Genomic DNA, 23,546 nt, shown 5'->3' with positions numbered 1-23,546 from the left:
CCATTTGATGCTTGTTGGAGGTACTTCAAGTGCCATCTATAATACCGGCTTGAGATGCAATGGGGGATGCGAACTCAGCATCGTGCGATAATTGCTTCTCGTCATGCATGGTTGGAAGCCGGATCAACTTAAAGACAGCTGATGGCGGTCATGTCGTGAACTCTAAAAATCCCACAAGTAGTGGAACAAGCCCACATACTTAGGTTGAGTTTAGGGGAAATGGTTTTTGAGAGAGAACTGCAATTCCTCTTACAAAGCATAAAAGCAAATCGAAATCCAAAGTAAAAAAACTTCAATGGACGCCAGATTTTGGTTCCTGCTAGGTCCACCTACTAAAGTAAACGCATAACAAGTGCCTTAAAAAAAATTGATATCGGGTAGAGTACATCAAGACAAACTCTTCTTGTTTTCAGGCACACAGACAGAGAAAAGAATAGTATTGGAACACCCGTTTTAGGCCACCATACAGCCTCTCTCTACGCATGCATAGCCACTAGATTTGACAAATATTCAGAAACCATGCAAGAATCAAAAATTATATATGTTTAATTCAACATAGATACCAATTCATTAAGAAGCGGGAATAATCGTGCAATGGGACGTATCTTAAGACAATGTCTTTGCTCAAAAGGACTTACCAAACTGTGCATGAAAAAGCGTCAATCATGCAGAATAAAGTTATATCCAGATGAGCTAAATTAATCATTTCAGGCCAATAGCTAAAAATATCTTGCAGAAATATATGAAGAAAGAGCTGATGCAGAAACTTCATTGCTTCTCAAAGTGCACTGCCAGAAAATCTTGTGCTATAGCACCTTTGAGATTTCTTAGTACGTGGCAATGGAGCCAGCATGGAACCAACGATGTTTTTTCAATCTCCTCCTCCTTGTGTTGCTTGCCCTGCAATATCCATGGTTGGATATAAATCAAAAAATAACATGAAGAATATACAGGATTGTACATTATATCAGCATATATCACTCAACCGCTACAGCCCATGGACATCTTGTTCTTATTATAAGATTGCAATTTGATCTGCCTACACTTGGTAAAAGAAAAATTTTCTCCTTTCTGATCATAAATGGAACATGTTAATATGGAGCATTCTGCTAATTCTTTTTTTCCAGTAAATAAGAGGAATCTTGAACTAAGAAATTAACCAAGATTACCTAAGGGAAGTCAGAAAGTGTCATAGCATTAAGGACTATTTGCAAATTAGTCCCTAACATCTTTTAAATTTGTATATTAATCTGTACCTTTTCAAATTTATATTAAAATCCTTATAAAGTTCTTCGTCTATACACATTGGTCCTTCTGCTAGTTTCATAGATCGAAGCCTGATTAAGGTTAATTAAGGTTGCAGAAGGACAAAAATGATCTTGGCATAACAATGAATTAGACTCGAGACTTGGCCTCTTCTCAAAAACTTCACCCTTCTATCACTTGGCACTTGGTTACTAAGAGACTTGGCAATAAGTTGCAAGATTTCAGGAATTAAAATATAAAAACTGAAAAGATAAGATTAATACAAAAATATGGAATTTCAAGGACTAATCTGAAAAAACTCTGGCATTAATCATTAATTTAGTATATTGCACTTACCAGTACTGATTGTGAAATACAACATGGTCAGTATGCACAGGCTTCCCATCATCATTTCTGTTCCAGCGGTATAATGCATGGGTTCTGTTCTTCAATTCCAATGTGGAATGACCATAACTGGCCTCCCTGAATGCAGAATAATCTGGTTGCGGGTCAGAGAACCTACCCGATTAGAAAAACAGAAAGAAATGATTGTTAAACCAGGAAAAGCCCATAGAAGCAAAACTGAGAATTACTCATCATAGTGCAATTTTTTATCAACATCTTCCAACTACCTTACAGCAAGGCCTTCCTGATTTCCACCATCGCCAACAGTTATGTAAACAGGAGCTGATTTGTCAGGCATCGGATGACGACTCCCAGACGTTATATTGTAGTTTATATTGGAGATCCTATACTGCAAAAAAGGGTTTTTTCTTTCTTTCATATAAAGGTCTATAGATTTGATAAATGAAATTAGTAGCACTGAACTGGTGCAAAATGAGTTCGTGGACTGGCCAAATCGTATCTAGCATCCAGAACACATTAAAAATGTGTTTGTACTTTCATTAGCAGATGGATAAATCTTATGTTCTATTTATAGAGCAATAGAAATGGAGAAACTAACCGATCTCTCATAGGCATGCACGTGGCCCGAAAAGACAAGATCGACTTTATAACGCACAAACCAACTTTCAAAAACAGCCCGCATACTTTCACCCTCCATGTAATGTGCTTCATTGCTGTTGTACAGTGGGGCATGCATGAGAACAATAAGCCAGGGTGTCTTCTCCCTGTCCACTCGCTTCACCTCCTCGAGCAGCCAGAACCATTGAGGAGTATATTTAACTGATTTAAGTCACATATTCTTGGAATCAGTACAAACAGGGTCAAAAAAAATCAATAGCATTAATGAAAGCAGGAAGAGAACTCAAAGTAGAGAACTTAAGCTCTGGAACTAAAAAAATGAACCTCTAAGATTTATCTTATTCACATATTTTATTTGTAAAAGGAGAAGCTAGAGATTTTTTTTTTTTGGCAAATCAAATAAACAAAACAAGGCTTCTAGAGCAATTTTATAAAAGGAGAAAGCTTAGCCAGGATATGTTACCTAAATTTTTTCTGCACGTCTAGGTAAATACCAAAACTGAAAAAAATGCAAGCACAGAGTAAACATAGTTATAGATCATTATCACCACCAATCAAATGATGTCTTGGCCAGAATAGAACATGAACATATGATGTTGCAAAATCACTACTGCACTATAACCACACATGCAATTTTACACTTTCAGCACATGCAATAACTAAAAGCACTCGATTAACTGTTAAAACCAACAGGCCCCATTCTGCATTCATTTTGGGGTCAGGCTTAGCATTCCGGTTTCAACAAATAAATATATCAATAGCCATTACATGAATACAAGTAAACTTCCAGAAAACATCATTAATAATGCCTTCATAATGAAAATGCTTTTAGTGATGGCATCAAGGGTGAAAAGAAACAAACACATTACCAAATGAAGAATAACTTGAAAGCACGATGATATGAGCAGATGCACGCCTGACTGCATACCAAAGGGGAGAGCTGCTTTTGGAAGCGACATAAGGGGTCGCATACCTATGCTTGTAAGCTTTGAAAGTGACGATTTCACCCTAGTGATGTAAAAAAAAAAGAGTATAAAAAGATGCACACTACTGTAATTTTGTGCTGCATTGACCTGAGTAACAAACTTAGAGCTGCTTATGTGCTTGGCAGCAGATAAATAAATGCAGCATAAGGAAAGAATAATAGAAAATTTTAAGAATCCCACCATTTTAAAGACATAATACAATATCAAGCACATAATTTACAGGAAAATTAAGGTGTTAATTCTGCCTATAATATATGAGCAACTTTAGACAGCAATCTGATGTCAACCAACTTTTTTTTTGTTTTTGAGTGAAGTCAAACTTCAAACCTTTAAAAAAGCATCAGAACTAGGAAACTTATTTATGAGTTTATCAAGATGTAAAACGATTTTTTTAGCAAACTGCACAGAGATAACAGAGGTTACCAACATAAACCAACTGATCCTCAAACTAGTTCAGACAAAATAGAGAAAACATGTATAAATAAGAAAGGTGAATAAGAAGAATATTACCAAGTCAGGCCTGTACTCTATTTCGTGATTTCCAGCAGTCCAAATCCAAGGCTGATAAGCAGAACTACGTTCAACAAAACGGCCCCATGAATCCCAGCGAATGCCATCATTAAATTCATATCTGTCAGCATAAGACAGATCTCCAACAAATAACACAGTCTGTCCTCCAGTTTGCATGTAGTGCTCAAGAGTGGAAAGAGAATTAAATGTTTGACCCAAATCACCTATTAGTTTAAAATAGAGATACAAGTGATTTAAAAACTGCCAAAGAAGTCCAGAACTGTAAGACATAATAACTATAAGAAAAAATGTTTTTTCTCAATAGAAAAAAATGTTAGTACAACAATATATGCAATCTATGATATTGCATATACAGTATAATTTTATGTAAATGAATTAAAACAATTGGCTATTCGAAACATATATGCACCATGAAACAGCAAAGTGTTGAGATATCATAATCTAATTTATGATTTATAAGTGCCTAAACCTGCTAAATTTTGGCCCACATGTTTAAAATGCGTAGATTGACACATTTTCACACCCTAGCTTGATCAGTATCATCCATTTTGTATCCACTTGATGCATGGGCAAGAAACCATTGGAAAAAACTCCATTTTTTGGATTTAAACAAATTCCATTAATTGGAACATAATATCTGCATAGGTAAATACAGAAACACATAGATATGTAAGTACATCAGAAAGAGTTTTTTTTATCATTAACATTAGAACAAACCTGACACCTTCAATGGGCCAATTTTTTGCTTCCTATATTGTCACTGGCTCCTACTTAAGACTAAGTCCCTCCAAAATGGTAGGTGTTTTCAAATCACTAATTATCACTTTCATCCTTTCACTCTTTGCCCCACACACCACCCCCCCGGGGCTCTTCTGACTTGAATCCATAAGTCCCTCCTGAATAGGGTCATCTCTAGCTTATATTGCAAAATGGGCTAACAATCTCAAAAGATCCCCCACTTGACTTTTATTACGGTTACCTATGATTCCTATAATATACTCATCTCTGACTCTGCCCTTACAGGTCTCACCAAATTTCTATCTAACCTTCTAGCCTACACTACTCATCTTTAATTCTGTCCTTTAATGCCAACATTTGCACATCCACCTACACATAAAGAACTGGTCATACATTTGTTTTCTTTTTGATGTTTGCAAAAGTATAACTTATAAATATACAATAAGGTATCTCATGAATATCAATAATTCATCAACCCATTTACAACAGATAAACATCCCAATTTCATGGTTGAAGATTCTTAAACAACTCCGACATAGCTAAGTCATCAAAATATTTGTAATTTCTTGAGTTTCCTTTAGAATAAGTTAAAGAGTTGGATTGATCATATATAATAAATGAAAGGTAGTGAAGTACTGACCTATGATGCCAAAAGTGTAGGGAGCATCTGGATCAATCTTTGGAGGTGTTTCAAACCAAAATACACGAGCTGCATCCCCCTTTCCAATCGTGTAGTAATACTTGGTGCCATACTAGAATAAAAAGCCACACCATGTCAACTTCAAAAGTAATGCTTTTTTCTGTTCCTCTTCCAGCAGTATAGAACTTTTATTTCTCAAGTAAAATCAAAGCTGATAATGCATCAAGTTGAGCTGATATTATATTCCAGTACCACATCTCCACGAGAAAGAAAGATATATGGATTTTTAAATCATAAAGCTTAAAGAAGTTCAGTTAGATGGAGCAGCCTCTTAAACAATGTAATAAGGTAATGATTTCTAGATTAATAAAAATCAAATATTCAGCATATCATTAAACTTGTGAGCACCACTATTGTAAGTGGAAGGTTACTGATCTCTCTATGGATAATAAAAATTAAAAGTTCTGTGCATTATTAAACTCATGAGCATCAAGTATATCAAATGGGAGGTTACCAATGCAGATAGTAGCTGAAAAGTACTCATGCAATCTAGAACAATTACATGGTCATTAAACATTCTTCAAGTTTTACGCATTTAAATAGTTTTATTAAGGTTTGCTGAACCGATACCGAAAGGGATACCAGTCAGCGGTCCGTACCATGCCGTTTCAGGGTCTACCGACATAGGGAGAGCTAACGATCTGTACCATGCCGTTCTAGAGTGTATCGACACAGGGAGAGCCGAAGATAGAGAGGGGAGAAGAAGGAGAGAGAGGAAAAGAGATAGAGAGAGGGAGGGAGAGGGAGAGGAAGGGTGGTAAAGGGAGAGGGAGAGGGAGAGGGAGAGGGAGAGGGAGAGAGGAAGAAGGAGAGGGAGGAGAGGGAGAGAGAGAGGAGGGGGGAGAAAGAGGTCGAGGCCTCCAGACTCGCCTGAGGGTTCGTAAGGGCTTCGCGATGATGAGGAGGTCCAACAATGAGGACCAAGGCTTCGCTCTGTGATTCACATTCAAATCGGGAAGGCGTCCGGATCCGGCAAGAGAGAGGGGCCGAAGCATCGTGACAGGGATAGGGACAGAGAAAGAGTGGGGAGGCTTACCTTCAATGTCGCGAGGCAGAGAGAGCGAGAGAGCCCTCGAAGGTTCTCGGGAGATGAGTTTTTTTAAAAAAAATTATAGCCCGAATTGTTGAAATAGACTGAACGCTCCTAAGTCAGTGTTGGTCCAATTCGGTATGGGCCGAACCGTCCGGTTTAGATTGGTTCGATATTCTTTTTTATATATATTTAAAAAATATAAAATGGTTATACAATAAATAAAAGTTTTACATAATTTTAAATTTCAGCTCATTTATATAATTATTAAGCACATGTGACATGACTAATTAGAATTTATATGTTAATCAGTATGGAATCTAACATCTTAATCAACTCTAGGAGTACCAAGAAAGATGGCAAATATGAGCAGGAATGGAAATACAAATAACCTGTACATACATACATATGTATGTACATAAGCACATCAGTAAATACATATGCAAGCATCCAACTAGGTGCACAAGCATGCACTCAAAGTGTGTATGTATTCATTTTTCATGAGTATACAAAATGCATACATGGTGGGAGCCTCGTGCATTGGGCTGCCCTTTTTTATTTACACAAAATACACACATAGCATGCATAGACATACTCATTAATTTATTCTCATATTACTGTATACGCCAATCCTCTAACAAAGCTTGAGCCTTAACATCCACTGTCTCAATGCTTATCATTAGATTTCATATGCATAGATGGATGGGGTCCATTAATCTCACAACAATAGTTCCTAGACTATATAAATCTACCTTGCACTATATGAGTCTACCTTAGACCCATACATCAGCTTGGACATAAGTCAATGCACAATCAAGCTCCACAATATATAAGTCAAAAGCATTAAATGCATTTAATACTTGAATCCAGACCAACTTTCGTAAAAAATTAAATTAGTTAACTGCTGCATTAATATAATATTAGCAGCTAATATCATGTTTTACATAGATGCAAGTACAAAGTGAATTTATTCTAGAAATAAAATGAAGTTGAAAATCAAGTGATCATCTATATTAAATATTGCATTTGTTGAAAGTTATACAAGAAAGTAATACATAAATGCCAACTTATTGTTTTTAAAGATAACTGAGTATGACAAATTTAAAATGATGGTAACTATAGAGATTAAGAATCAATGGAAGTTTCACTTTAATACATATCTCAAAAGCAAAACTAGCCAACAATGGAAGAACAAATAATTAATAAACCATTAAAATGAAGAACCTTCTTTGACAAAAACAAAATAGCTCATAGTATGAGCAGTGAATATAATAAGTCATTACCTCAAGTCCATCAACAAGGCAGTGATGTATGTATCCAGATTTATAATTGTAAAATGTATAATTTGTAGTTTTCCCTTGAGCGCTATGTTCGTATTTATGCTCCTCTTTACCATATAACACTTCACTAGTCCCGGGTTCAGAGGTTGTCACCCATGAAATTATAACAGCTTTTCCATCGTAGTCACCTTGAGTAACATGGACCTAAACAACGATGTAACCAGTCAACGCAGGCTTCTTTTAGAAGTACTGAAGGTCCTGAAATTTAACATGTGGAGTGCTCCAAGACAAGCAACATAACATAATTTCCATATACCTTTGGAAAAAACTCCATGATGTAATTCCTAAGCACATTCAAGAGTCAAGCTAGAAGCAATATAAAAATTTTCTCATGATTTACAAAACTATTTTAATCTGAGGATTTCTGTGTTTAATCATTTAATTATCAGTAAGTTTCGTTAAGCATTTATATTCATTTCATCATTTATGCTGCTCAGTTCTTACATACCCCTCTTTTCGCAATGCAGAATTTCCAAATTAATAATGCGCCCTTCAGAAATGCCCACAATCATTAATAAATAGGTAGGTATTTATGGTTACCTGTTGTGGGGCATTGTATCCCTTCGGAATTGCAAACACTTCATTGTCTAGAGGGATGTCAGTAGATGGCCATTCAGACCGGATGAAAGTACTTGTGCGGCCACAAATGACATTGTCCACAGAACATAACAGAACAAGAGATAAGGGGATGAGCAGCAAGCTATGAAGCTCCATAGACTCTGACAATATGGTAGCACGTTTAGCCTGAAATAGCCACAAATCATATTATCATTTAATTGTTGAAAACAAACAGTGACTCATTTAAAAGATGACCAAGAAGATCAACATACAGTCATTGTGATGAGGCCTGCAGGAAAAAAAAAAAACAAGAACACCAAAAATCATAAATACTACTCAGTGTCGACCATTTTATATCATTTTATAAATGTACAGAAACGAGGTGGACTGAAATATTAGGATTATGTCGAAGTGGTGTAAATTGAAATAGCACAATAAGCACCGTACGGTTTAACTGATACAAATGGGCAAAGGTAAACAGAAAGCCTGACCACAAAAGTAAAAGTTGTTTTTTTTTCGTTTTCCTTTAAAAAAAAAAATCATGTTTGAGAACTACATATATTTCATTTTTAATTGCAACCAACATATCATCCTAAGCATCTGAGATCAGAAGAAAGTTTCTTTCATCGCTAAATTAGGACTACTATGACAACTATTGACGGAAGATTGACACATCCACAGGACCCCATTGCAAGTTGCAGACTGGGATCAAAGAATAGAAAGAACCCTATAACTCCTTTAGAATAAAGAAATTAAGGGATGCGGCATAGCTACCAAGAACCGAATCAAGATTCAATTCTGATCCGCTATGTCTTGAGTGAGACATGTGAATCAAATCGAAACAAATTTTGATATCAAGAATCCTCCAAGACCACCGAAGCAACAACCCACCCAACGAAACACCAAACTCACTATGAAACCCAACACCGTGACTCTCCCACCCTTCTCCTTACAAGAGAGAAGCACGCAAATCATGGGCAGCAATTCAAGGCAAACTCAGTACCAACCAACGACACCAAACCCATCCTCCAAACAAACACCTCCACTTACAAGATCAAGAAGAGGGCAGCAGGAGAATACAAGCCTCCCAAGTCCAAGAGCCTCGCGAACCACCAGCTGGAATCGAAGGTCGGCGGCGAGAAGAGATCCGGACGACCGGAGATCCGAATGCCGGCGGTGGGCGGCGGATGGGAGGAGAAGAGGGACGGAGAGAGAACGCCCGCCCCGCCACGCCAAGCCTCGCCTGCCCGCCGCCTCCACGTGTCGGATGCCGCTTTTATAGCTGAGATCCCCATCACGTGAAGCTTTGAATGGATCCGGAAAATAATATCAGGAGGGGCATTCTGGGAATTCTCCGTAACTGGAGGCAAGGAAGGGTTTTGGTTCCTCTTCTTGATTTGCGCCCAGCTAAATCGGTCGCAAACTCGCCGACTATTTCTTGCCTTACGCGTCAAATATGACAGTTTCTTTGGGCGTTTTGGTCATTATGTAATGTTTAAGGAATCGCGTTGCTTTTTTTAACGAGTAGATTCTAAGTAAACATTATTGGTGTAGGTAGGTGGGTGGTGGGTGGGTGGATGAGTGTGGAAAGCTGTTGTTTCTTCAATATTGGGGACGTTACCAAGAAAAAAAAAAGAGAGAGATTCTCCAATAATTATCTCATTTTTATGCACCAAAATGATGCCAAAATGTGATAAACAAACTTTGCCTAGTATTTATTAGAGTTTTTTTTTCATAGATATCCTTCTAAATATCGAATTTTACATAAATATTCTTTCCAAATTAATATTTACATATATATTCTCGTAAAACACTTGTTTTGCTATTTTGTCCTTTTTTATCTTTATTTTTGCATATATACTCACACCATCTAACGTCGTTAAAAAATTAAACGTTTCAAATTAAAATGACTAAAATATTCTTAACGGATAGATGTGTAAAAAAAATTTATAAGACTATCGCGATGAAAAAACTAGTAATTTCAAAATTTTATTTTATTTTTAATTAAAATAAATATGATTTTTATTAATAGTGTTAGAAGAACCGTTATATTAGGAAAATTTATGCAAAAACAGTATTTTATGAGGGTAGAGAAATAAATATAAATTTTAAGAGGGATTTACGTAAATTTAAATTTCTAGAAAGGTATCCATACGAAAAAATCCATATTTATTTGATGAAATTGGACTACGATACCACAAAAAAAAAAACATACATAGGGACAATACTATGGTATCATGTTTAGATTAATAATTTTGCCATCTCAATATGTTTAAGATGATGGCTTTCATGGGGCAACCTAACATCACAATGATAGCAAAATATTCCGATACTTGGAATCATTTCTGGCTCTTTGTTAGAATTGCACATGCCATGACAATGTAATATTCCTCCATCAAGCTTGTGTGCTGATCAAAGAAGCTACCTGGATTGTGGTGCTTTTGTTAAGAGGGTTTCAATCTCCTTTTGCTTATCAAGGAAAAGAGAACAAACATATAAATTAGGGGCCTTCGAAATGAGAAGTTAGGTAGGTGAATCACTTTGCATTATATTTGCATCCAACTGCCATCAGATGATCAGAACTAATCTCAAGGCTCTGGGCGTACCAAGAGCAATCACTCCCTCGCATTCTGTAAAACGATGGAATGGCTTGCCCCGGTTTTTGGCTGTTTGTTCTTTTTCAGTACTCAATGTTATTCCCACTCAGGTACAATATGATGGCCTCTAGCCTTGCTGCTTCTCTGCTGCAACTCCTTATTCTGTACTCAAAAGTAGTAGCCTACTGTGCTTCTGGTGACATTTAACAGGCAAATAGGGTAGGCCATCCTTAACCCTGCAACTATAGGAGTTTTTGAGATGGCAGAGAATACTTTTCTACCAATTTCTGCATCTTGAAATATTGAGATTTCAAGTGTGGCGGCCTCTTTTTTTTCCATTCCTCTTTCTAGTTTCTTTGACTCGATGCCTGAAAGTTGGATAGGCTGGCCCTCACATAAGGACCATATTCTTCCAAATTTCTATAAAATACAAGATGTTCATTAAATGAAAGAAAACTAAATTGAGTACCTGTTTTCTTTCTATTTCTGGATTGAAAATTCTGTATTTTATATATCCATGCCATGAAGTCCTTAGGTTTCCTATCAATGACCAAGACGAATCTAATGTATCATAGGGAATTTGCCTTTCCTATTGATTCCTACAGGTTGGATCAAAAAAAATTCTTGAATGAGCACCGGCCATTTGAATCTCATTCCCATTCTAATTTTAGGAGAGAACGAGATACCCCAATGATTCCACTCAAATGAGAAATATCACTAGTTGGGCATCCAGGCTACCTCTTAAGATTTAGAAACAACTAAAAGTTGAGAAGAACTCCGATGTCAAATCTTTGTTAACTTTTCGATCAACTTATCAACATGGTCGTGGTGTTTTGTTCAAATAATCAAAGTTTTCTCGACAAAGCATACAATGACAAAAACTAGATCAAAATGTCAATTAAAATCATCAGAGGCAAAAGAACGGTGCACCAACCTGTCCCTCAAGAGAGTTCACAAGCATAGAGCAACATCCTGATGAGAACGAGGCTTGCCATTTGCGATCTCATCCAGGTTAACTTTGCTGCAACTGACGTATATTTTAACTGGAAATTGTATGTCATCTGGCATTCACCCTTCTAATCAGTAGAGATTTCAACTTACCTACAGTAATGATGTACTCCAAACTGGACATGTTTTGGATTTTTCCAGTCATTGACCTCGTAACCAAAATTATTTTCTTACACAAGTCATCAAATTTCTCCAGGCAGGAGAGGAATTAGAAGTTTGAAGATTCTCTTTCGCGGGACCCTCGCTCTTCAGCTTGAGGAGTATTCTCAATTCATAAAACAACCAGTGCTGATATACGTATCTCTTTTGAGCAATGCTGCAAGCAACCATCTGAAAAATTATGAAGTGTTCAGAAGCCCACATAAAAATTTCTATGGAGGGGTCAGCAACCAGGCACATTGCTTTTCCTGTTACTTCAGCATTTTAGGGTAAGCTGATATCAACATTCTCATCAAAAAAAAAGGTGCCCGCAACGCATCTGACAATAAACAAAACCATCAGATAAAAAACAAACAGGATGCAATTGTGTAGAACTGTCAATTCATGATTTTCAGCTCTAATCATCTTATAGATGTATTTTCTATGGCATCATCTGCCAAGATCCACAAATAAATAATAGTACACCCCATGCAACGATAAAATGTTGCGCCGGCTCCAAAAGAAAAGAAATGGGAACTTTCTTTGCCTCTAAATTTCATTATCGTATCCAATTGAGTCGTCTCACATCGTTAGTGTACGCTCATGGACCATTTGATCAATCAGAACAGTGGGATGCATGTCTACCAGGGAAATGAGGGCTGCTTATCATGTCCCCGCATCACCAGAAGAACATGATTATTTGTATTTCTATTCTATTCATTTATCAAGTACTAGAAAACTAACTCTTCTCCATCAATCCACAGCATCAGTTGGCCTTCTCCGAAATAAGGCCTGAACTAATGAAATAACTGCTATCTCGACGAGTTCTGAGGTGCTGGTCCTTATACAAACTTGACCCAATCTTCTGCTGTTCAAATTGGCACTAGCAGACATCTTCGCAACTCGAAGTCTGACTGAATATTTCCCCCTAGAACCACATCTTTATCCAAGGAAAGCAAAGTGGTGGTGAGCGTCACTTTATCGCCAACAGGGTAGTCTCTTCCCCATATGGTTGCTTCAAAACCCCCTCCATATGCCACATGACAGCAGCCCCGCATCTGCCCAGCATCCAGTGTCAGCATAAATCTCCTCCCAACAGAAATGAAGTCAAGTTTGGCGCCAATAAAGGACACATTACTAAATTTGGTCCCAGAAAGCCCGTGCCTCCAGTTGTGTTAAAGCGAAAGTTTCTAAAGCTTGCATCTCCATGAACAGAATATATCAAAACCGTGCCAGCAGTTTGAATGTCAATTCCAAGAAGCAAGGTTTGGCCTCTTGGTTTCATGTACTTTACTGCAGATTCCGCTTGCATAACAAATACTTTTTTGTCGTCATCTGTCCCAAAAGCAAAACTTGGAGGCTCTTTTTCACATTCAGAGAAGCCTCCGAATTGATCCCATCAAACCCAACAACGTGATCCCACCAGAATAAGGGATCAAAAACAGGCCTAACAAGCCACTGATCATTGCTAAGAAAATATGGCTATCTACAGGTAGGACAACCAGAGCCAAACCTTAGCAGCACAGTCATATCAGACAATTGCACAACTTCTTGGGAAGCACTGATCTCATAATCATCATTGCTCACAGATGTATCATTAGCAGGAAGCATGCTTTCCCTTCTCCTCCTAATTTCCTCTTTCCACTGCTTCTTCAGAAACAAAGTTTCACAACAGCCCAGCTCATCAAGATACGCATTCCTTTGACCTTTGAATAATTATCAAAACTGAGATTTTGTTAGTATATGCATAGGGGGATGCATATCCTAATCATTCTCGTCATTGTTTGAGAGCTCATCCACCTTATCATCAAAGCTACCACCGCTAGATGAAGAACAGGACCGAAAAAGTCATGAGAGGAGATGTGGCAGCAAAGGCAGCCTAGCGCATTTTGGTGTCAATTGAAAGCTGTCCTGGAATTTTAGAAGGGAGTTTGCATCCCCCAATACCTTAGTGGCTATGCACAATATCAACTGAGACTTCCAAACCTGGTCATGTGGTAGAACCTTGTCGCCCTTTATATTTGTCATACACATTGGATGGTTCTCCAATAAAAGGACCGGGATCTCAAGCTGCATGTTAAAAACTGCCAGGTGTGTGCAATGCTGCACCAGATATGTATACTGGTGAGCAAATGTTTCAAAGCTCACAGGGTAACCATCAGGTCCTTCAGGTGGTGGCGAGCAAGAATGAGTCATGACAAGTATGGCGTCGAACCAGATAGAAGAACCAAAAACATCAGTTATAAGCTTCAGTAATGGGTAATCACTATAGCCCCTATTGATGGCATCAAGCCATACAGAACATAGAACAACATCTGGTGGATAATTTTTTATAAACCTTCTCACTGCAAGCATGAGTTTTCTATTTTGACGATGGTTACCATGTGCAGGTGAAAGGCCTGATGTATCTATTACTGTACCCTTGATTCCTTTAATAGTCCCAACAACTTCTAGGATACTATCAGTGGCAGTTTCGAATGCATTATTTGCTCCCTTTGCTTCATCAAAAATCGAATTTATGTTGCATTCTTGCCTACACCAGTTCTCCCCAGAACAAGAATCTTAAATGAGTACTCCAGAGTGGGTCGACCAGAAAACTCTTGCTCTACTGCCATAGCTTTTGCTTTATTGATCTTCAAACATGATCACTTCACATTTGACTCACCAGCTCATATCAAGCCTGCAAGTTGCAACCTGTATAAAAACTGTGCAACTAGAAGATTTTCTGGTGACTGTCCTATCCGATGGACGAGATGCAAGAACTTGATCTGAAGTGCTTCAACTTTGTTTAGAGGATTTGCATTTCTTATCATCATCATTATATTGCTCTAGATGAGAAGTATCAGCTGGAACAAGCTGTGGGTTGGCTCGAAATCCAGTTACATGGTTATTGCTGGAACAGAGAACACCAATAGATACTGTTCCTACCATGCTTAATGTATCTATTGTACTTGGAACACAAAGAACATTACTTCATAAACTTGCTTAAAGTGCAAAAAAGTTTAACAATTGGAACATGGTGTTTTATGCTGCCCAATGAAAAGAGATAATAAACCTTTCTTCTTATGCTTTTAATTAGTCGTACAGGTATAATTAATGGGTTTAACAGATGACATAGCATAACTAAGTTTAGCAAGTCAAGACATAACATTTTCTTTCAGTAATTTATCCCCTTCAGTTTTATAGAGTTTAAAAAGTTTCAATGATCAGACATCCATGGCTTCTAAGAATTCCACAGATCTAAGCTTCAACCAAAAGCAAGGAGATTCAAAACAAAAATCAGTTTCTCACAAAATTCTCTCAAAAACATATAGGAAAATTAAAGGCAAAATCAGTATCCATTCCAAAAAAAAAAAGTAGAAAATGCATCCACTACAGATATCTAGTCATGAGGTGACTGAATGTTACTTCATTCAAAGGCTTTTGATCTTTTACTTCAACATTATAGGTTGCAAGGTCCGCAAAACCATGACAAGGAACTGTATTGATATGTTACTAGTTTGGTATGTATAATCGGTACAACATGGTACACACTTTGCACCGACTTAGACTCCCATCACTTTTTTCTCACTCCCAGCCATGGTTCAGCCTAAAACCGAGCAACATGCATCGGTACCAAGCGGTACAGGACCGTTTCGCTCAGCCCGAACTGGTATGGACCTGTTTGGCTCATATACCAAACCGACCCTAGGAACTGTCACGGTTCCGCACAAGTATGTTATGTACACCCCAGTACGGACGGTTCAGGATGGTTTGGAAAAGCATGATAGGTTGCAAGTTTAATGATTTTTCCTTATTACATCTGCTGAATAGGTTTTGATTTCCAAGTTTGCAGCAGATGTTATGTGCTCCGCAATATCTAAATGGAAAATAATATGCAATGTGTTATGCAAAACTTTGCAAACAAAAGTGAAGAAAGGAAGAAATTTGCATGCAAAAATAGAAATTTTTATGAAAGAAATTGGTTAAATGCAAGGAAAAATAATTAGAGAAATGTTAAACCAAAAATTTCAAGGAAATATTGCTATTTAGGGTACTCTTACAAGTTGATATGGATAAACTTCAAGGTACATTCTTTCATTAAATCTTCCAATTGGATGTATACTGGTATCAGTAAAAGGTTGTAGATGTCCATGCCAAAAAGACATACCCAAATTTGACCGTAAGCATTAATACAAAATCACCATTGCTTATGTCCATTTGAGAACATTGCTATTCTGTCTTTCCGGTAAATAATTGATGTGAGACTAAACACACGCCCGCACAGTTCCTCACATACTCCCGCCATTTAAACTCTGACATCCTCGCCAGGATAAAGATCCAAATCCATTCAAATCCAATCACAAGCACCGTAATCAGCTCGTGGTCAACCCAAATGGATCCGTGCTACAATATCCCCTAGTCCACATAGGATATGAACCAGATCCACTTTGATACTATTTGTAACAACCCAGGATCTCTTTCAAAAAGGCTAGTTGAAAGATATTATTTAAGTTCTTTGGCCCTGTATAAGCATCCAAGATTTACCCAGAGCATAGCTAATGTGGGACCAAATATCTGTTCGAAACTCTGGCCAAGCTCTTGGTGGTCCCTTATGACCAATCAAAAGGATCTCAATCGTCAGCGAGCAAACCGAACTAGCCGATCCTCTATTTTCGGCCAATCTTACCATCAGTTTTCATTTTCTTCCATCTCGCTGCCGGCCGTTGTTGTCCTTGCCACCAGTAGCTGCCGTAGCCCGCTGCTTTCTAGCCATTGCGACCGCTCAGCCAACCCTCCCCTCCCTTTTCTCTATTTTGAGAAAGAGCATAAGAGAGCCTACATGGTTCTCTTCAGTCCGTTCTCTCTTCCCTCTCTTTCTCTCTCCTCTCTCTTCCTTTCTCCTTCCTCTCTCTAGTTAATCCAATGGATTTACTGGAAGGGACTCAAGGGACTTGGTGGTGGACCCCTGATGGACCCCAGTAGAGGGTTCTAGACTGTCAATTTTCACTTTATGATTTTCGCTTGGTGGTGAACCCGAGACGATCTGGACAAGAAGATGTTGAGCAGGATACTCTACACCCTAGTTCTTAAATCGAGGTGTGGGTCAGTACACACTGTGTTTGAGCTTGTCACTAGTAAAGATAAGAATCCTTGTACACAATCATTTGTATCTATAACTATATTTATTTATGTATCGTGTATCGATGATTTCTTCAGTTTTGCATGAGATGATATCATTCATTGCATAATTGTCGGTATGAATATATACGTTTTGATTGTATCGTGTATTCTTTTATCTTGTGTATATATATATATTAGATATCGATTATTTTGATTACATGCAATATGATACTGATTAATTTGAAATTTGGCAAGAAATATAAAATAAAAAGGGAATTATATTTTATTTGGCAAGAATAAAAAATGATTAATCAGATGGATGAGAAAAAGATATTTGGATAGTCTCCATAAGCTTACGCATGGGATAGCCTCCATGGGCTTATGTACAGAATAGCCTCTACGAGCTTATGCGTGGATAGTCTCCACGAGCTTATATATGGAAAACCTCAATGAGCTTATGCGTGGGGTGCCTCCACGGGCTTATGCATGGGTAGCCGCTACAGGCTTACGCGTAAAAATTATATTTTACTGGTCATAATTCGGTGAATGTTCATAATTAGAAGTTAATTATCACCAAATTTGGAGCTGTGATAATGAAAGATGGATGATAATACACATGAAACTATTGCTGAATAAAATATTTTACTTGATGATATTTGTATTATATCTCTTTTAAATAAGATAGATATTTGATAATAGATGGTGTAAATTTATGTCGTTTTGTTTGGCCTATACTGGATATTTGGTATGAGATATTATGATTTTTGTTTTCACTCTGATACTATTTATTTGTTAATATTTATCATTAATTTACATTATTCATATTGGTGTGGATTGTGCGGAGATTCTTGCTGGGTTGTGAAGTTCATGCCTCTTTGTAGCATTTTTGTCAGAGCCACAACATGCTTAGTCTTGGATAGGTTGGGCATGGAGGTCGAGTGACGGAGTCGTTAGTTTATTTCTGATATTTCCGATACCAGATTAACAATTGAAACCTTGTAGTTAAACAAGTTTGACTATTTGATAATGGTGGATTTATTTAGTTGGATTATTATAACTATTACAGATTTGATTTAAATTTCTGCTATTTTGGAATTTTGTTCATCTTGCAGACCTTGCATGATCTTCAGGGCACCACTCTAAGCATGCGGACGTATCATGTGGCTGACCCAAGTGATGGGCTCGGGTTGTGATAGGCACCCTCTTGATTAAATTTTCTATCCAAATTCTTCCATAAAAAGGTTACCTCTCTAGAATTCGCATCATCGCCCTCTTGATTAAGTTTTCTATCCAAATTCTTCCATAAAAAGGTTACCTCTCTACAATTCGCTTCATCTTTCCATCCTTTCTTTAGCAATATTAACTAGCATAGTAATCTGACTAAGTAAGTACTAATATCCTAAGCAATCTTAAAAGAAGCATTAGCATGGCTACAGTACTGATTTTGCCTTTATGATATAAGCTCTTGAAAGCTGTACATGTTTTATGGGTATGGGTTGGTGGAAGTTGACAGGTATAACATACGTAAGTTTGTTCATCACCAACAATTTACATATAGAAGAATGATTTCATAGAAAATGCTGTTTGGATATGCAAAATAAAGAATGGAGTATTAACTCATAGATAAAGACATATCTAAGAATAGACCTGGACAGATGAAGCAAAGAGGTGCTTCAGGTTTGAAACAAAATGGGCACATTCCTAGGTGACTTAATGAAAAATTATACAGCAACAATAAATCATGTAATATTGAATAATTTGAATGTTAAGAAACTAAAAGGATCCAAGGAAAAACATTGAAAGTTGGATCATGCGGTGAAATTAGGAAGAATAGAGTTAGGGACAGGGATATTGAAATTGATATGTTGTAGACAGGGCCAATGAAGATCTGAGTTGCTCGAATCTATGTTGAAAGGCCCAGGGAAAAAGAGAGAGAGAGAGAGATTTTGGCTACTGCAGGTGGATAATGTAAAAGAACATAGAAAAGCATGCAATGACAGCAGAATATAGCCCTTAACAAGAATAGGTGTATGAGGAATTGTGGATTTAGCAAAACAACAGCAAGTTTATGGACAAGGGTCTGTCTTTTTCAGTAATTTAATGTTATGCATCAATATATGCAGCTTGGGTCTCGATCTCATCAAGAATTGACGGAAAGCAATTAATAAGGAAAACGTATGAAACAAATTGGGGACGCGACGCGACCTGCAATCGTGCACCCTGTCACCAGGGAACTCCATAAAGAGTCCTTGTTAAGGATAGAAGAGAGGCTAAATAAGGGTTCTCATGGAACGAAGAGAAGGAAGGGCGATAGAGAGAGAGAAAAGAGGACCTGGGGGCACCTGCGAGGGCGGACGGAAGGAGGCACGAGAGAAGAAGAAGAGATGGGCTCCGCGGATCTCCTCATCGTTCACTGTGGAAGCCGGTTTTTCGGAACTGTGTCTTCTCGGAGAGCGTCCTCGACTTGGAGCCGGTTCCGATACAGGATCGTTTAACACTTCTCACGTGCGATGCACGTGAAATTTCACCCTTCTCCTAAGGGGCGTTTGGTAACCCCAACAGAATTACCACGGTGGCCTAAGATCTCCGGTAATCCAAATACTGGGATGATTTGATCCTCAGTGATCTAAGGTCAATATATTTGGTAGGCCATGGTCCAGTGATTAAGAATTTTCGAGTATTCATGAGTAACTTGTTTGGCATGATACGGGGATCCAAGATCCGACCATATAATACCACAAATATCTCTGATATATCTTAAATGGATTTTTTATATATTTTTATTTCTCTTGAATCAAAAATGTAAATCAATATGCTAATTCCTATAATAGCTCCATAATTTTGTCACATATTCTATTTTTAGTAGTTTTTATCATATATTTATTAATCATATAAAATATATTATAATAAAATAGTAATATATTTATCAATATATTAATTATTAATATATTCTATAAAAATATATTTATTACTTCTATAAATTATTAATATTATAAAAATATGTTATTTTCATTATAAAATTAATATTTTCATTATACTTATTAATTATAGTAATATTAATTATAAATTAATAAAAAATATTTTTAATATTTTTTATTATAAATTATTGTTTCGGGCGCCGGCGAAAGTGAAGGCCGACCCCGACTTCGCCCCGGAGCTGGACGGTGGTTCTACAGCCTTACCCTTACCCATCGCTTGGGGAAGAGTCATGCTGACCGTGCTCGGGGCGGGGGCCGCTCCAGGAATCGACAGGGTCCCGCTTGGCCGGGGCCTCGGCGCGCCCCTCCTTCTCGTGTCATCCGAAGCCGACCGAGTCGAAGGCCGGGTTGGGGACCGATCGCGTCCAACCCGGCCGTCTCGGGCACGCTCGGATGACACCTCCGGAATAACGATAGTCTCATCACTGGAGGGCTGATACAGCGCCAACTGTCGGTCCGAGCCCGCGGCGTCCCCCTGATCGGTGGGTCCGGACCCGTCTGTCGGCGTCGGAGTCGCCTGCTGGCGGGACTTCTTCGCCGGTGGGACCCCGCTCGGAGGAGTCCGTTTCTTCCTCCGGACCGCTTCCAGTAGGGACGTCCTACCAACAGCCATCGCCTTGTCCGACCGCATGACGTCGTCGATTTCTGCAAAAAGGACGAGATGGTCGGAGACTGAGAAGCTGATGGAAAGAAGAAACAAAAGAGGAGAAAAAAGCTAAAAAAGAAGTGGTGGCGGGCTCACGGTCAGCGGGGACCGAGCTCAGGCCGACGTTCACCAAGGTGTCCTCAGAAATAAGGCGAGACACCGGGGGGAGCCGGCCCTCGGCAACCAACCCCTTCAAGACGGCGACGCCATCGGATTCCTCCCTCGACAACCTCGATAGGCCGATCGGGGACTTCATCGGCGTCTCCCAGGTGGCCCTGATTCCCCAAGAGGGATCTACATCAATGAAAAAGAAACGCTCCTTCCAGCCGTGAATGGAGGAAGGAGCCTCCTTGACGAGGCCGCACCCTCGCCGCGCCGCAAAGCACCACCACCCTCTGTCCTGGGGGTGGCCGTTCAGGCCGTAGCATTCCCAAAAGACATTCAGGGTGGCGGGAACCTCGTGCATGCGGCAGAGAACCTGGAAGGCCGTCAGGGCGCGCCATGAGTTCGGCACCAGTTGCGTCGGCGCCACTATTAAACCCCGAAGCACCTGCACAACTAAGTCCGAGGGGGGAAAGCGGAACCCGGCCTGAAGAATGCCCTCATTGATGGCAACCTTCCCTGGAGGAGGATGGGACATCCTCTCCTCAGGCCCCGGGAGCGTAACATTGCAGGCCTCGGGAAGGTGGTATCGAGCCACGAACCTATCTAGGTCTTCGGCGACCAGCTCCGACTTAATGCGGTCTGCTCTCACTTCGCCCATCCCTAATGGCCAGTGAATCTACGGTCAGGACGGGGTCAAGAAGGGGGAAAGGACCGGAACGACTGGAGTACACTAATACAAAAGGAGAAAGTATGGAGAGCCTTAAATTGAAGAATGGGGCAACTCACCGGAAGAGAAGGAAGAACGGCTCCGAGAACGTCAAAGGAGGAGCAAGCGAACAGTCCGACGGCAATGACGGCAGCGCAAAGGAGAAACTCGAAGATGTCTGTAAAGAGAAAGGCGGACGGAGGAGGGCCCCCGGTTAAATAGGCGGAAAGGTGGGTGACGCCTCGGTGACGCCAGAGGACGCCTGGCTGCCGAAGGGTCGCTCGCGCCCCAAAGGCGAATCGACGCCATTAAGGAAGGATGTCCGCCGAAATCCTCAGACTGCCAGGTCAGCAACAACCGCCATACGCCATAAAGAAGGCGGGGAGCTCGAAGCGCGCGCGCCTCTCTGAGGGATGGCGGCAATCTCGAAGCATCACTCCCTTCACCCGTTCCCCTTCTGGTTCCGGGCTCGGAAGTGGGGGGCTACTGTTACGGGGGAACTTAGCCACCATGCCCCACGTGACCGGCACGCGCGCCCAGGGAGACTACGGCAGCCCCTTGATCCAGCAATCCGACCCCGAGTCGGACATCTTCGGCTCCGCAGCCCGACCCCGAGTCGGCTGCCCCTTGATCCAGCAATCCGACCCCGAGTCGGACATCTTCGTCTCCGCAGCCCGACCCCGAGTCGGACATCTCTCGACAACGACAGGCTATTCCCCAGAGGCACGCCGCAGCCTCCTGCTCCACTACTTCCTGCAACGGTTGTATCTGGCGCTGCTCCACGATCCCCTGTAACAGCCGTACAAGGCGGAGCTCCACTACGCCCTGTCATGGCCGTACCCAGCGCTGCCCCACGACGCCCTGTAACGGCCGTGTCAGTGGCAGCTCCATCGTGCCCCACGATGACGAACCCCCCCTGAAAGACCCCCCAGCCTGGTATATATGCGGCTGGGGGGAGGAGGGGGGGTAAGCGAGAACTTCCAGAGCATTCTCTTACTTGCTACTATTATCTCTCCTTCTCCTCCAATCTCCTCTGACTTGATCGTCGGAGGGCCCCCACTGCCCCAGTGGTGGTGCAAGGCTTGCTTGCAGGTTTCCCGGTGGAAGGTGGAGCGCAATCAACACCAACCAAGGCAACTCAAACGGAACCCCGTTCACACCGCTGTGCCAATCGTTCTCGGTTTGGACCACCAGCAACACTTATGATAGATTTTTTAATACTAATAATTATTTTGATTAGAAAAATAAGGTAAATAGGAGTAATATATTAAATATTTAATTATATAAATATAAAATATAATAATATATTTCTACTATATATTAAAATTATTCTTCAATAATAATATGATAATAATATTGATAGAGGAGCTCACAGCTAAAAGGCCGCCCAGTTTCGGCCCAGTAAACACCAACAGCAATTGGATGAATCTTCACCTCGGCCCAGGGCCAGCTCGTCCTCGGAACTTCGCCGAAAGCTTCACCAACTCTGGACATTCGCCGACCAAGTTCGGGATGCCTCCAGACAAAACACCGACCCGTCCCAACCAAGTTTGGGACGCCAAACCCCCAGCGATACGCTCCGATCTTCGGGCTCAGAGCGTACCTCTGAGCACACCCCGGAACCCACGAAATCGAGCTACTTCCAGTATCCACCAGGCCGATCTCGTCAAACGCATGACGCGACTACTTAACAAGTTCGGCCTTGTCAGCGAGCATACCAGTGTACGGACCCACGCCCACCTACGCAGCCGTACTCCACCACACTATTTCGTCATGCCTCCATAACCGGCTGTAATAATCCCAAATTTTTTTTTTTTATATAAAAAGGGATAGAATAGTCCTTTAAAATTGATATAAGGGATAAAATGGGAAGGAATCAAAAGTTAATGGCATAACTGTAGATCCGTTGAAGTGGCAAGGGCAAAATGGAAATTTTCAGAGTTTGATTTGACTTAAATGGGGGTTGTCTGGCGGTGGGTTAGCTGAGAAGAGGAAATTGAGACAGAGAGGGAGAGGAGGTCTCAGGCGTGGAAACAGAGAGAGGGAAAAAGAGAAAAGAAGAAAAAGAAGAAGAAGAAGAAGAAAGAGGGAGGGGATTCGAGGTGCAAGGAAGTTCCGGTTGCGCTGCCTGCTGAAGGGAAAAGTGTAGATCT

At 40.0% G+C, this 23,546-nt stretch overlaps 1 protein-coding gene across 1 annotated transcript; it reads right to left on the bottom strand.

The window, feature by feature from the left end:
* Positions 1-507: 507 nt before the first annotated feature.
* Positions 508-9,404, bottom strand: LOC103711476 (phosphoenolpyruvate phosphatase). The gene is made up of 10 exons (XM_008797616.4): positions 9,163-9,404; positions 8,095-8,298; positions 7,498-7,698; positions 5,125-5,236; positions 3,726-3,949; positions 3,099-3,237; positions 2,210-2,430; positions 1,878-1,999; positions 1,603-1,764; positions 508-900 (listed from the first exon to the last, which is right to left on the bottom strand). The coding sequence occupies exons 2-10, from the start codon at positions 8,266-8,268 to the stop codon at positions 828-830; spliced, it is 1,428 nt and encodes a 475-aa protein (XP_008795838.1). The 5' UTR covers positions 8,269-8,298; positions 9,163-9,404; the 3' UTR covers positions 508-827.
* Between the last annotated feature and the right edge of the window lie 14,142 nt (positions 9,405-23,546).

Source organism: Phoenix dactylifera, chromosome 1 (genome assembly GCF_009389715.1).
Source record: "Phoenix dactylifera cultivar Barhee BC4 chromosome 1, palm_55x_up_171113_PBpolish2nd_filt_p, whole genome shotgun sequence".
Classification (NCBI taxonomy): domain Eukaryota; kingdom Viridiplantae; phylum Streptophyta; class Magnoliopsida; order Arecales; family Arecaceae; genus Phoenix; species Phoenix dactylifera.
This window is presented reverse-complemented; position numbering and strand designations above follow the sequence as displayed.